The 16,470-nt window shown below is 36.8% G+C and overlaps 1 protein-coding gene across 1 annotated transcript; it reads left to right on the top strand.

Annotated features, from left to right (window-relative positions):
* Positions 1 to 12,091: 12,091 nt before the first annotated feature.
* SOSTDC1 (sclerostin domain containing 1) lies at positions 12,092 to 16,092 on the top strand. The gene is made up of 2 exons (XM_080664637.1): positions 12,092 to 12,386; positions 14,851 to 16,092. The coding sequence occupies exons 1-2, from the start codon at positions 12,182 to 12,184 to the stop codon at positions 15,264 to 15,266; spliced, it is 621 nt and encodes a 206-aa protein (XP_080520763.1). The 5' UTR covers positions 12,092 to 12,181; the 3' UTR covers positions 15,267 to 16,092.
* Positions 16,093 to 16,470: the final 378 nt, after the last annotated feature.

The raw sequence follows: 16,470 nt of genomic DNA, 5'->3' as shown, positions 1-16,470 counted from the left end.
GCTGGAGGGATCCCCCTCACTCCACAGGCTCCCTTCGAGCTACAGCACCATCCCAGGTATGGCCGGCCGGGGAGGGACCGCGGAAGGTTGGCTCCAGAGCGTGTCCAGCCCATCTCGCCCAGTCCTGCCTCACTGGCCACCTTCTAATGAATTTCCTTTCAATGTGCACAAATCCGTGCACTGGGCCACTAGTAACAATATAAAATGGAAACAAAATATTAAACATTGAAAAGGCAGGAAGAAATTGTCATTTCTGGCAGAGATTTTAGAATAAAATTCAAACTCCTTAGGAGGGTAATTATGGTCATTCAGACTCTCACAGTGCTATTTCTCCCACCTCTTTTCTAGCTACGCCATGAGAGCCATTTCAAGGCTAGAGAACATCTTCTAACACGTGCCATGCTTTCTCTCACTGCCAGACCTTAGTGCACACACCATTTCTTCTGTCTAGAATACCCCAACCCTCCTGCTTTTATCATCTGCCTGTTTCTAGTTATCCTTAATGCTCTGCTCAGAATTCACCTCCACAGGGAATCTTTTTGGCCTCCACCAGTGGCTTTGAGCCCTACTTCTTTCCTCCTGCCCTGCCCTACAACACTATATTGTAATTATCTTTTTAACTGTCTCCACTTTATGTGGTGAATTTAGGGGAGGTAGTTTACTTCTATCACTGCAGGACAAGCCACAATCTCTAGTACATAATAAGCACTCAATATGTGTTAGTTAGAAATGGTGAATAAATGAAGGGGAACAAAGGAAGCACGATATAAACCCCACGGGGAAAATAAATATTCCTTTGGCATTGATAAGGGAAAATCAGTTGTTAGGTCGAGCATGGGGAGGTTGGGCGACTAAAAAGATGAGGATTTAAAGATGTGAATTCTTGAAAGGCTGTAGGCCTTATTTTGAATCATATGATGATTTCACTGGATCAAAGAGTGGTTTGGCAAGCAGTTGTTAAGGAACCCTGACACTGTGCCAACATTTCTGAGCTGATCTGCTTGAGAGTGAATACATTTTAAGGAACTATAATTACCATGTGCATTAGCCACCTATATGATTGGAAAGGTAAAACAGCGCCGAAACAGTGCTGTAAATGACAACATTAGGCGCTTAAGGGTTGTATTTAAAGGCTCAATCTTATAAAGATTTGATCGGCAGGGATACAAGCTTTTCAAGTGCTTCAGCCTTGGACTTGTATGGTATTTGGAGACAGTCACTCTAGGGCGTGGCTGTGCACAGTTGTATTTTGTTTTGCTCAACTTCTTAGGCTAGCCAGATTACCGGGACTACCAAGTATGGCAACAAAACTAGCAGAACATTTAGATGGTCACTAAACAGCTAGCAATGTCCTGGCAGGAGTGAACCTTCCCCAGCCTGTTTTAAGTTCCTCTTTGGCTGTTTGTCAGTGGACTCGTGCCTCCCCAAGCACTCGTCGGGCCAACAACCCCCAACTGCTATATAAACATGCTGGAGAGTTAGGCCTGAAGACAAACTAAACTGTTAGTTGACATAAAATTCTAAGCCCTAAGACATTTTAAGGATCCACTCTGTCTTTCTTTGTTGAAAGCAATTTTAATCAATGCTTCTTAATCAGAGAATAGTGGTTAAATTGTCTCCCTGAGATTTTTAATTGACTTAATCTTTTGCCAACCTTAAACCAGGCTAAAGCCTTCAATAAAGATTGCAAAAGTACCAATTAAGGGGAAAAGCAATGCAAAAATAAAAAGTAATGGTCCTAATGCAGGCATTGCTTCTCTTATTTTTTTTTCTTTTCAAAATAAAACTATTAACTCTTGACTCTTCATATTATGTTTCAAACTATGTTTGATGTCAGTATAAAATCAAAGTGGTATAATAAATCCTTAACAACTTAAGACTGTAGTAAAAGTATGATTAATTTTTGTTGGAATTGTATTTAAAAAGAACCAGTGGATATCACAAAATTGCACATATAACTACGTCAAGATAAAAGAATACTATTTTAAATGGAAATTTTCTCTTTAATCATTGAAAAAAAACTATTCTCTTATGTATAAAAAAGCTCTAAAAGTAAAGTACAACTTTATATAGGGATATAAAATATCTTGGTATCTTAGAAACTGCAAATGTTTATGAATATGGTATGAATTCTAGTCTAGAAGCTTAGATGGGCACAAAATATACATTGCATTTCTTTATATTTTTAAATCAATTTAATTTACAACCCTGGCCCTCATTTTCTTTCCTCTCCTTCCCTTGCCCCTCATCAAGGACATTGTAAAGTTTCTTGCATAGATCCAAGGGACTGATCATCCTCTGGGCACTGAACATCAGCAATCATTCCTCACTGGTTACTCCTTTCTGATCTACACAGTCCTTTCACGTCCAAAGGCTCTGGAATTGCCTATCTTATCAGAATCTCTAAAGAATGTGGTTATCATGCCTTTCTGAAGTCTGGCCACCTGTCTAAGAGACTATCAGGGAATAGGGCTTGGCTTCTGATCTTTCATGAAGCACACATGCTTCATTCCAATTTTATTCCCTCCTTAACTACTTGGATGAAGGAAAAGGGGAAATCAGGGGGCTATAAACATAATTCCTCAAAACAAATATCCTAAAATATTTATAAAGGAGAGAACCTACTTTATAATCCATCAATAGAGAACTGCATGATTAGTTTATGTCACACCCATACAACTCTTAGAAATCAATGAGGTAAATCTGTACGTTTTGATATAGAAAAATGTCCAAGATAGGTCATTAAGTATAAAGTGTAATTTGAGAAATCATATATATATATATATATATATATATATATATATATATATATATATATATGATCCAGTCTGTATAAATTTTAAAAAAATATATATGTGCAGCCAAAACCGGTTTGGCTCAGTAGATAGAGCGTCAGCCTGCGGACTGAAGGGTCCCAGGTTCGATTCTGGTCAAGGGCATGTACCTTGGTTGCGGGCACATCCCCAGTGTGAGGTGTGCAGGAGGCAGCTGATCGATGTTTCTCTCTCATCGATGTTTCTAACTCTCTATCCCTCTCCCTTCCTCTCTGTAAAATATCAATAAAATATATTTAAAAAAATATATATATATATGTGCATACACATATACCTAAATGTGCTTGTAAATGCAGACAATGTTCAAAAACATCCCAAAAGATTTTAACTGATTACCCTAAAGAATGAAGTTGCAGGAGGGGTGGGAAGGGTGGATTTTGTATTTCTATTAAAAAATTATTGACATTTTTACAACATGTATATTTTATCTTCATAATTTTACAACCTTAGTTTTTTTTTTTTAAAAGTAGATATTTGATGATGTGATAATTCCATAATTCTATCAGTTTTGTATTTGTCCAATACATTTTAAATAAACTTAAGAACTATTAAGTAATCATGTTAATTTTATTATTAATATCATGAGAGCATTAAGAAGGATATTGTTCAGAAAATTTTGAAAATTTAAAGCAGTATTCTTTTTCATTCTTCAGAAATTAAATATTCTATCTTGAAAATCTGAATATATTCTTCCTTCTATTATTTTATACTTCATTTTATTATACATTAAATTATTTTACTGATCCTAAATGCATTTTGCTTTATATAAGGGCTGGAAATATAAATCATACAATTTTATTGAAATTAAACTAAATGTATTTTTATTCTTTTAAGTCATAGTACATGATACAGAATGATCACTTAAAAATGCTTATCTGAACATCTCATTTTAAAATGTCATCTCCCACATGTTCAGAAAAGCTTCCTTTGCCCCATTCTCATTTCCTTGTTTCTCACTATTTCATTAATTAAGTCTATATTACAGAAAGACTTCAAAGTGCAGAACTTTGAATTATGAAAATAACAGTCAGGAATAAAAGGCATAAAAAGCACTAAGTCAAATTGTCAGCATGAAAATCTACGATAGCAGCATGACATATAAGTAAGAGAGTAGCAAGAAATGAGGGTAGTTTGCTCATGAAGGTATTCATTCTACAAGTAAAAGGAACAACTGATATTTTAAAATGAAATGTTAGATAAGCATTTTAAAGAGATCATTTTGTATCTAATTGCAGAGAGAGACCTTTAGAGTGATAAGAATGGAAGGCAAGAGATCAGTTAAGAATGTTATGACAGCAGTTCAGGCAAATAATGATGAAAACTTGAACTAAGCTAGTGACTATGGATAATAAAAGAAGAGATGTTGAGAGATATCGCTTATTTATGTTCCACATAAAATACAGGGCATACATTTTACAAGACTGTACAAATATATGTATACAATCATACATACTACTTGGGAATTACTTAGAGTAGGGAGTTATATTTTTAAAAATCTAGGGGCACAGTTAGATTACAGAGGATATATACATGAAACTCTTAGTGTTATTTGACAAAAAGCTTCTAAAACAAGTGATATCATTACAATGTCATAAGAAAGCATGCTAGTGAAATTGCTGCCAGTTGTTGGACAAATTTTTGAGTTCTGATTCCAGCTGTCTCTTAGACATGTTCTCTTAGATGCCCACCAGCACCTCATTCTAACACAGTCTAAACTCATTACTGAACTCTAAACTCTGCCAATCCTGGTGTCCTGACACCTCAGTCTCCCCAGGCATCCAGCTTTAGAACTTTATTTTCACCTTTGCCTTCATTTCCAGTCACCTGCCAAGCTACCGCCACAGTATGTCTAATCTGTGTCCTAGTCTAGTCTCTCTCCTTGAAGTTCAGGATCTTACTATTTTTCTTTAAAAAATATTTTTATTGATTTCAGAGAGGAAGGGAGAGGGAGAGAGATATAGAAACATCATTGATGAAAGAGAATCATTGATAGGCTTTCTGCTGCACACCCCACACTGGAGATCAAGCCCACAACCCAGGCATGTGCCCTGACCGGGAATCAAACCATGACCTCCAGGTTCATAGGTCGACACTTAACCACTGAGCTATGCCGAGTGGGTGCTTACTATCTTTCGCCTGAGCTCTTGCAATATGTTCCCCCTCCCTATGTTCCAGTATAACTACACCTAAATAATCTCATACATTGCAGCTAGATGCAGTGTCCCGAAACATAGTGTGGATCATGTTCTTCCCCTGTTCAAAATTGGTCAGGGACAGTGGAAATTTCATTTAATAAAATCACTTTGGAAAACTCTTTGATATTACCTACTAAAGTTAAACATATACACATCCTATAACCTGTTAGTTTCACAACTAGGTATATATCCAACAAAAATGTATGTCATATACATCAGGAGACAGGTACAAGAATGTTTATAGCAGCATTATTCATAATAGCCAAAAGCCGAAATCAATCTAATCTAGATTGGATAAAAAGTTGTGGGTGTCCATGCAATGCAATAGTATGCAGCAACAAAAAAGTCATTTTTATATCAAATTCTAAAACAGGCAAAACAACTGGTGTCAGAAATCAGAATACTAGTTTATTTTAGAGAGGAAGAAGGAAATGATTTCTAGCAAGGACGGGAAGGAAACTTTTGGGTGCTGGAAATTTTCTATTCCTTTACCTGGGTATAAGTTACACAGTGTTTTCACTTTGGGAAAATAAAAATAAACACACACACATACACATATAGAACCTTCAATGGCTTTCCAAACTCTACCAAATTATGTCCAAATTTCTAAACCTACAAAGCAAGCTTGTAATCAATGATCTGCTCCAATCTACCCATCCAATCAATGTAGTCAAATTTGATTCCCATGTTCCCTATCACATCCCCTTTTCTCCAGCTATATGGTTGCTACAGGACCCCTTCTATGACAGCTTCATTCTGCATATAACCTAGACACAAATCAGTTCACTAAAAATATCAGAAGTGTAATTAGAAATTTTGCCAACAACTTTATTTCCCAGACAAGACTGTGGCATTGTTGAGCCAAATCCTCTGCTAAATTATTTATCTTCTCCAGTTTTCTGACATACCAAGGAGTTGCAAACTGTTAAGTCTCTATTGGAGATATAAGCTCATAACCAACTTAGGCTTGGTGATGAAACCCATTGGTACTAGAGTAAGAGACTCTTCAGGAAATCATGAAGCAAGACTGGAGGAGCCTCACTTGGTTATGGGATGCTCCCGAGGATGGCAACAACCAAAACTACAGGGATCAAAAGTATTTTGCCTAAATCTGGGTCAACACTGATATCAGATATGGCTGCCTAAATTTCCAGGGAGTGATGATGACACTGTAGGCACTGCTGTTGCCATTTCTGTGGAACAAAACATTCATCATTCTCTGGGGGACACTGAGCGCATCCTGTCCCTAGGGAGAAATACACACAGGAAAAGGAAATTGGTTTGGGTTTTGGCCCATTGGGCTGACCTTTAGGGCTCTCATCTGATTGCGCAAACTAGAAGAATCTGGAGCAGAGGCCCAGTTAAATAGATTAGGCAACTGTAGTGGAGACTATGGGACAGGCCACAGGAGGGCACATGTGTGTTCTAGAACCGTGCATCTCCAAGGTTAGCAAGCATAAGGGTGATGTGGAGAGCTTATTAAAACTCGGGCTCCTGGGTTCCACCAGGGGATTCTGACTCAGGTCTGATGTCAGGCCCAGAATGTGCTGCCTTAATAAGCTCCCAAGTGAAATATGGTTTAGAACAACTCTCAGGCTTGTGGAACAAAACTAACTCCAGCTCCCACCCACCAGTGGAGATAGGATATGTAATATGCTGCCAGCCTTAGTCTAATTTCGTTTAGGAACTTGTGTGGGCTGAATACGCAGAGTGAGGACATCAATTCCTACTGCACACGATAACAAATGTCAGTGAAAAGGACAACTTACTACTCTTCCTTGTTGGTGCAATCAGATAAAAGCCCCTTCCCTGCTGCCCTAACCTGCTCCTGAGAGCTTGCATGTGAGGTTTTCCTTAATAGTAGTTTGCTGGCATTTTTAGGAATTTACTGGAGAATTTGCCTGAACCAGTAATTTATAACCCAGGATGATTTTGCACACAAGGGACATCACTGGGTGAGGGAGCTGCTATTGACATCTAGTGGGTAGAGCCCACGGATGCTGCTAAACGTTCTACATCAGACAGGACAGCTCCTACAAAAAGGATTATCTGGCCCAAAATGCCAGTGGTGCTAAAATGAAGCTCTATCTAGAAATATATCAACTGGGTCTGGAATTTCCACTTGGGTTTTATATCAGGTTACACAGGGCATTATAAGCAGCATTATCTAAATTACTGTTATCTGTTAAGGCAGCTTACAATAAAAAGAACATTGATTCTACAAATAAAACTAAAAAGCATTTAAACAAAGAAACAAACAAAAAAACCACACACAACTAATAAACTTGGTGAGGGAGAAGAAAATCATGAAGGGAGGTCAGGTTAGAGGGAGTTCCTTTAGTGAAATTCTAAAGGGAAGAGGGCAGGCCCATGTCTCAGTCAGCTTGTCAGTTCCTGGATTACAGCTCTGACAAATACTGGGCTTACCACATGTTGAATGAAAACAATAAAATGTATTAAAGATGTTAGTCCATCCTCTTTTCAAGAATTTTGATGCATGAAGATTCTACAGTATTATGCATGAAGATTATTAGTATTTTTCTTTTGGTCTAATATAATGATGATTAATTACTTTTCTAGTTACAAGTTTTATCTTATTAACTGGATCTTTCTGAAAATAGTTTAAATCCATAGAGAACCAGATATAGCTCAACATCGCATTCAATAAATATATTTTGTTTATATTTACCCTATTCTGATTCTTTTTCTATCAAATATAAAAACAATTGGTCAGGATATATTTTTTAAATAAAATGACACCTACACATTATCTCATATTTAATCAGGCTGAACAACTCTTTTCTCTCAACATTTTGTTGTCCATCTTAAATAGGGTAATTGTATTTGAGATTTCTTGAATCTCTCCAAATTCATTTTTAAATTCAAAGACTCTAATGAGAAACAGTACTCTTAAACTCACATTAAAGATTATATTTTCCATATTTCTTTTGGGCCAGGTTTTGTGTTAGACACTTTAATGTTCTTTATTCCTCTAGTTTGGTTATGTTTTACAGATGAAGAAACTGACTTAGAGAGTTTCAGGAACTATATCCAAGTTCATACAGATTATAAATGGTAGAAATAATATTCAAATTCAGATTTTCTGATTCCATTGCCAAGAGTCACATGGTAACCAATACTAATTAGAGCATTTAAATAACTTTCCAGCTTGTGCATATCAGACCAGTAGTAATAGTAATATCATTATTTGATCATTAATAATGGCAACACATTGATGACTCTCAGCTGAGGACTGGGAAATAGGTTTCAAGTCTTGTCCAAAGAATTAAAGGTGCACAACCATTATATTTAATAGTCCCACATCTGATGCTTTCAAAGCCCTAGCACAAAACTGATGGCATAATTACTACTATATATTCACTTTTAAGCAAATAACGTTATATTAATTATCTATGGCCATATAACAAATTACCCCCAAACTTAGTTAAAACAACATTTATTAATTCTAGTTCTTGGTGCCTCTGGCTTAAAGTCTCCCATAAGTTGCAGTTGGTGTGGAAGCCAGGACTGCAGCCCCATCTGAAGGTTTGACTGTGGAGAGATTGGCTTTCACTCATGTGCTTATTGATAAATCCAGATGCAGATGGGTTGTTCGGCTGAGGGCCTCAATTCTTTGTTGGTGAGAGACACCAATTCCTTGCTATGTGCGCATCTGCACAGGAAAGCTTACATCATATTGTTTGGCTTCATCAAAGCAAGTTAGCTAGAGCAGGCAAGCCAGACTGAAGTCACAGTCTTTTGGTAACCCAATCATAGAAGTCACATCTCATCACTTTACCATATTATATTCATTAGAAGTTGGTTGCTAGATCCAACCTACACTCAGGGGGAGGGATAGCTTCCAGGGTGTGAATCCCATGAGAAGAGGATTATTAGGGGCCATCTTAACAATTGCCTACTACAAATGTTAACCAATCTTTTTATATATAAAAGAACAGATTTTTTCTACATTTCTTAAATTAATTTATCCACTTATTCAACAATATTCATAAAAATAGTTCTATCAAAGCTAGTCACTCTGGTACATATGGATGGGGTCCTGAACCTAGACCTGTGGAGGTAGAGGGCAAGGAAAGTTTTCCCAGTCCTAGTGTCATTAAAAAATGGGACTTAACAGAAAAAAAAAGGGGATGAGAAAAGGTGAGAGAAGGATGTTCCAAGAAGAAGGGGAAACATGGAAAAGAACATGGCTTGCTCAGGGGAATACATCCTTAATCAATTATATTGTTCATCTATATCCATACTTATCAGAGTATTACAGTTTGTGATTATTCTTTTTTTTTTTTTTAAATATATATTTTATTGATATTTTACAGAGAGGAAGGGAGAGGGATAGAGAGCTAGAAACATCGATGAGAGAGAAACATCGATCAGCTGCCTCCTGCACACCTCCCACTGGAGATGTGCCCGCAACCAAGGTACATGCCCTTGACCGGAATCGAACCCGGGACCCTTCAGTCCGCAGGCCGACGCTCTTTCCACTGAGCCAAACCGGTTTCGGCAAGTTTGTGATTATTCTTAATGAAGTAGTTTTAAACTGATCAGGATAACTGTTAACTATCAAATTTACAATTATGTCTAATTTATCATAGTAGTTTTCTAATTTGGTCCTGACAGATATATTGAGCCTTAGAACTCAGCATTTTTCCTGTCCACATGCACCAATCACATTGCCTTCATTCCTAATTTGTCATCTGCCTAAGGCAGTATCCTAAGGCTGAGCCTGCAGACTAGTAAGTGCAGGGAAGATTGAACAATTATGCATTACCTTGGTCAATCTGATTACCCCAACCTAATAATTAATTTCAAATTAAAATATCTCCTCCTGGCACACACACAAAAAATAGTTATGGGAAAGAGATTAGATTATTACTTCCTTTAGGCATTGGATCTACTGCTCAATGGTTAATAGTAACACACTTCATGGAATTTATGTCAAGTTCTCTGATAAGCAGGATAAGAAATTCTTCATAGCCCTAACTGGTTTGGCTCAGTGGATAGAGCGTCGGCCTGTGGACTGAAGGGTCCCAGGTTCGATTCCAGTCAAGGGCATGTACCTTGGTTGAAGGCACATTCCCAGTAGGGGGTGTGCAGGAGGCAGCTGATCGATGTTTCTCTCTCATCGATGTTTCTAACTATCCCTCTCCCTTCCGCTCTGTAAAAAAATCAATAAAATATTTTTTAAAAAGAAATTCTTCATAATTAGTACTTTAAAAGGATGCCTGACATATATTCTCCATTTGTACTTAATAAACTGATGTATTTTTTTCCAGGAATGATATTAGAATAAATGTCTATATACAACCTTCAGATAGGGATCTGATTGTTATTAGGCAGTTTGTATACATTGTTTTTTGTTCTGGTTTTTAAATTGTTTACTATGTGCAATTTTAAACATACCCAAGAGTAAACAGAATAGAATATCCATCATCCAACCCATAACCAATCTTGCCCCACTCGTACCTCTAACCATCCACTCCCATGTTATTTTGAAGTGCATTACAGACATCATATCATTTCATCTAGCAATATTTCAGTATATAACTCTAAATGAGTTATTGTTTTTCAACAAAACCACAATCCCATTTTATTCCTAAATAGAAGAACAGTAATTCCTTAGTATTATTAAATAGTCTCTTCTTCTTAACTCTACTTTCTTTTTATAGTGAGTTAGGTAGATGGATAGATAATTAGTAGTTCTACTAATATCAACTTCAGGTGATATTCACCCACATGACAATTGTGAATGTCTGAAGACATTTTTGGTTACAACTAGGGGTTGCTACTGGCATCTAGTGGGTAGAAGCTAGGTATGCTGCAAAACACACAGTGTCACATAACAAAGAATTATCTATCCCCAAATGTCTAGTGTTACTGTGGAAAAATGCAGATAGGTGATGATAGATAGATAGATAGATAGATAGATAGATAGATAGTTAGATAGATTTGAATAGAAGTTAAAATGGGCAAAAGTTTATAAAGAAGAGCAGTACAAAATATCCATGCTACAAGGTCATTCTTAGTAGCCACACAAAAGGCAAAATGGATTTATCATTGGAAAGACCACTCAAAATATGTAATTATTCCAATCTAAGTGTCTCATAAATCCGATGAAATTTTATGATTTTTTTTAAGTATGGAGAAGAGTGGTCTAGTATTAATTAATAGAACACTGTTCCAGGTGTGATAAAAGTTCATAAAAGTACAATGTTTCTTACATGGGCAGCAGAACCAAGGGAATACTTAGTAAATACAGGTAGAACACTACAAAACATTATTTTGAATTTGCTAAACAATAACCTGTCAGAAATGGGCTTTCTTTAATTTAAAATGGTGCTATGAATGTTAATGCTTGTGACATATTTTTAAGATGAAAATGGATATTAATTACTTTAATGCAGACAGAGCTATGCTCATTATTCTTTGCACAGACCCCTGGCAATAATTTACCTAGCTGCGCAGCAGTTCATGCAGATCAAAGCTGCATTATTTAAGTGTGTCCAGGGGGCAGATTCTAGCTCTGTGCCTTACACTTTAAAGAAAAAATATATATTGGTTTGCTTCTTGAGAAACAAAATATAACTAGGTGCTTCAGGCAAGTTCTACAATATTTAAACACGCTTTAATTCCTCTTATTCACAAACCCCCTCCCTATTTCAAATAATCTAAACTCTTAGGGGAGTACAGAACAACTGTGGAAATGTAAATTTTTCTTAAATGAACAGCAGTGTGTTTTCATTGAAATTAAACCCGAATGGGAACTAGATTCAGGAAAGGAAATGGCAGGGAGAGAGGGAAAGAGTCTGTAGTTGCTATAGAATGTGCCTGGCTGCTGCAGCTCACAGACAACTGATGAAGTCCAACTCTGAAATTTCAGGCAATTTGTGTACCAAGCTCCTCCTTTTCTGTAGTCTCCTCTTCCATTGGTAAAATTCTTTTGCAGGGTCATGTAGGGATCCCACCCCCTCTCTGTGTTTTCACTCTGAAGCTCTACACAACTTTACACCTGAATGAACGCCAAACCTCAGGGATATATAAAGGGAACCTTGAGGAGGAATTTCACTGGTACAGTGCAGAAGCACAGGGAAAGGAATTAACTAGCTTTCCAGCCAAGCAAATCCTCTACTCACCATGCTTCCTCCTGCCATTCATTTCTATCTCATTTCCCTTGCTTGCATCCTAATGAAAAGCTGTTTGGCTTTTAAAAATGATGCCACAGAAATCCTTTATTCACATGTGGTTAAACCTGTTCCAGCACACCCCAGCAGCAACAGCACGATGAATCAAGCCAGAAATGGAGGCAGGCATTTCAGTAACACTGGACTGGATCGGAACAGTAAGTATGTTTTTCTTCTATGGATTTTGATTTTCTTTTTTGGTAGCACTTAGCTCACGTTCCTGTAAATTTGTTTCACCGCTTTCTAACCGGAACCATATATATTTTGCTAAATAATCTGGGAGTAATCTGCTGCATGTGTAGAGTGGCATTGTTTCTATAAAGTTAGCATAACTGAGACAGTGATTTGATAATGCAGGCGCAGACTTACTAGTAAGTTTTATCAAACATCCAAAGAGAAAATGTTTCCAGGAATTAAACTGTTGCTTCTTTAAATCATGCACAGTAAGAATTTTTAAAAAGTGTTGTACTAGATAGTTTAAATTGAGGTTGTTTTCTGTTTATTTCAGGACATGTGCAATTCTGGTAAAGTGCATAGAGGTAACTAGCCAAAGTATGTATAAGAAATCACAGGTTAAAAAAGACGCTTTCTGGGGGGAATAATTGATCACCATGAATTTTTAAAACATGTCTAGGAAAATAGTTGAAAGTTTTGATAATCAATGCAAATAAGGGCTAAAACTAAACAGGTTGGAGAATCATATTTTTCTGAGATAATTTCTTATTAACCAGATCAAAATTCAGGTTATTGTATATATCTGTGAAAGACTAGGGAAACTCTTATACCTTTAAAATTTTAAAATAATAACAATGCAATAATATATTATACAGGGAGCATTTTCGCCTTTTTCTGTGTGCTTAATTGACACACTGACCACTAGTTAGAGGGATTTAAATTTCTTTTCCTCACTTCTATCCTTCAGAAGAGTTCACATGCTAATAATCAGGTTTTAAGGGAGACCACAGAAAATCTTACAACATTTTTTTGCTCCTCCTCCTCAACTCCATTCAACTGTGAAAAGTAGTTTTGACCTTTGAAAGGTCAAAGCACATATGACTGCAAAGGTCTAAAAAAACCCAAGGTGTTTTAACTTTCATGGAGATGGTTGTTTTTGCGTACACAGGAAATGTCTGATAATTATTAGATTACTGAGCAATGTGGTGGGTATTCATTGTCAATGAACTGTCACTGCAAAAATGCTGAATCTCTATGTATACAGGAACAAAATGCCAGGCAAGTCACAATCATCTCCGGCTGTTTCCAGGTGCATTCCTGAGGTAGCTGCCGGAAGGTGAGCTGGAATCAGAGGCAGGCAGGAGAGCACACTGACTGGCCAGCTGTTGCACCCTTTAATTTTAATCCCCCACTCTATAGCTGTATGTATGTATGTATGCATGCAGACATTTTCCATAACTCTCACATCCCTTTAGGTTAGATTTCTCGCCTCAGAAATACTGGGAGACAGAGGTGAAGTCAAACTCCTAGTTCAAGACTTACTTCAAATTAGCTTTCACTAGTCTATGCAAGGCCACTTCAATGTCCTTGATAATTTTTAATGTTTAAATGTCAGCAGTTATACTTTTAAACTTTTTTTTCTGGTTAACAAGCCTTGCTTTTTTTTTTTCCTCCAAGCTTATTACAGGCAATTTTCCTCAAGTTTAGATAACAAAGCAATGGAAAGGAAACCTCAAATATTTCAAGATTAATTTTTGCTTTAATTACATAAAGCATGCAACAAGAAACAGCCAATTAAAGAACATTCTTATTAAATTCAAATAACTAAACAAAAAGTTTGCCATGACCAATATTCACTAAGTGAGCACCGTGGTTCCTTTTGCAGTTGTAAATCAGACATGTTAGGCATTTTTCTGCCATAAAATTCATGGAAATGTAGCCAAGTTGTTATGGCAACCATACGTTCCTGATTTAGAAGGTTTTATATTCTTTAAATTTTGAGTTGTAGTGCCATTTTGCATTTCAAGCACTTTAATATTTGTACTTTTAAAAGATAGCTTGGGAATTTATGTTTAAAATGTAGTTATTAAGTTTGATATGCAAAGTGTCAGTCTATACATATATATTTATGATTCTTTGCAGCTAAGTTTTATAACTGAAACAGGATATTACAGATACATATGCATTGTACACAGTATTTAAATACTTCCCACATTTTCTCAATAGATTTCTAAAAATCTAGTTAAATAAAAGCAATTGTAGACATTAACAAATATGATCTGCGAGCAAAACAATCATTAAAATATACTCTTTTTTACACTTAAATGTAAGAGCTGCTTAAACCATACTGGGGAGTGAGACTAAGAAAATGGGATTTTCAAATACACACTCGAGTGAGCAATTAGCTACTGTCATATATGAACAGAAATAAGGCCTAATTTACTTTATTCCAAAAAAATTTATAGCTATGTAAACGGATCATTTTCATGAAAGTGTCTCTACCACCATGCAAGCAGATTTTTGCATTGTGGAAATAAAGTAGATATTTTCTTTCTATTGGGCAATTCGCTATCACTTGCATAACATCTTTGTCACTGCAGATTACTTTTAAGAAACGCCCACTTGCTGATACCTCTCTCTGCACACTTTCTTTTCTGTTTCCTGCAGCTCGGGTTCAAGTGGGTTGCCGGGAATTGCGTTCCACCAAATACATCTCTGATGGCCAGTGCACCAGCCTCAGCCCCCTGAAGGAGCTGGTGTGCGCTGGGGAGTGCCTGCCCCTGCCGCTGCTCCCCAACTGGATCGGAGGAGGCTATGGAACCAAGTACTGGAGCAGGAGAAGCTCGCAGGAGTGGAGGTGTGTCAACGACAAAACGCGCACCCAGAGGATCCAGCTGCAGTGCCAAGATGGCAGCACGCGCACCTACAAAATCACCGTGGTCACCGCCTGCAAGTGTAAGAGGTACACTCGGCAGCACAACGAGTCCAGCCATAACTTCGAGAGCATGTCGCCTGCCGAGCCAGGCCAGCACCACAGAGAGCGGAAGAGAGCCAGCAGGCCCAGCAAGCACAGCATGAGTTAGAACTCAGACTCTAAAACTGGACGGACTGGTAACCATCTGCTTTACAGATTTGATTGCTTGGAAGACTCAAGTCTGCCATTGCTATTTTCTTACTTGAAAATATATGCTTTCTGCTTTGATCAAACCCAGCAAGCTGTCCTAAGTATCAGGACCTTCTCTGGGAGTAGCTTTTCCTTTACACGTTTTTCAAGATGTACACACATCCATGAGTGCAATTTGTATTTAAATTCCATGCATCCCGTCGTTTTAATTTCCCACGATTCTTGAAAGACCGGTGATACTACATATATATATATATATATATATATATATAATCTCACACACACACACACACACACACACACACACACACACACACACACAGTGTACTATATGTTGAATCATCACTTTTTAAAAGAGAAAAGGGCTTCTTAGTTACCCTGCACTCCCCAACCCATCCCCCTACCCAGCAAATCCCTCCCAAACTGAAAAGTTAAAAAAATTGTTGCCTTGAGTATTTATAATAATACTTCAGAAGGGTGCTTTTTCTTTTTCTTGGCAATCTTCATGGAACAGTTTAGCAGCCATGAGTGATCTTCCTTTGACAGAGTGAAAGACCTTGTGACATTTCACTTCAAAAATAAGCCCTGAAGCTTTTTACAGTCTCATAGTATGAAATTATACCCTGCATGCTGACCCTCGCTTGGAATGGAATGCCAGAAATGCATGGCAGCAGCTAATAAGTAAAGTTGATTAACTATTTATTTGTCAATGTTATTATTTAATGAGCTTTTACATGTGATTTTTTTTCAAAATGTAATTTTTTTTATGTTATGGAGCTTTTTCATGTACCTAAATATTTTCCTGTATAATTTGTGGTTGGTCTAGAAAGATGTTGTAGATATGTAAAATAAATATTTTAGTCTTCTTATTACATATATGTTGCATCATGAACTTTATCAATAGTATGAATCTTTTCAAATCAATAAGATGCTTTGTAAAACTAAAATATGAAATACTTTCTTGTTTAATCTGTGCAATCAGAAGGCAATTTGACCTTCAATTCCATCAGTGTCTTTTAACAAAAATAAATACTGCTAAAAGCTATTGTCTTTGTCTATAACATATATAAAAATGTACCTGTTTACAAAAATTACAGAATAAATGTGCCAGAGTAATTGATATGTTAGATAAGGCACATTCAAATGTTGACAGAAAGTTCTAT

This window comes from Plecotus auritus, assembly GCF_963455305.1.
Source record: "Plecotus auritus genome assembly, chromosome: 4".
Lineage (NCBI taxonomy): Eukaryota > Metazoa > Chordata > Mammalia > Chiroptera > Vespertilionidae > Plecotus > Plecotus auritus.
Note: the sequence above shows the minus strand (reverse complement) of the source record. Positions and strands in the feature narration are given on the sequence as shown.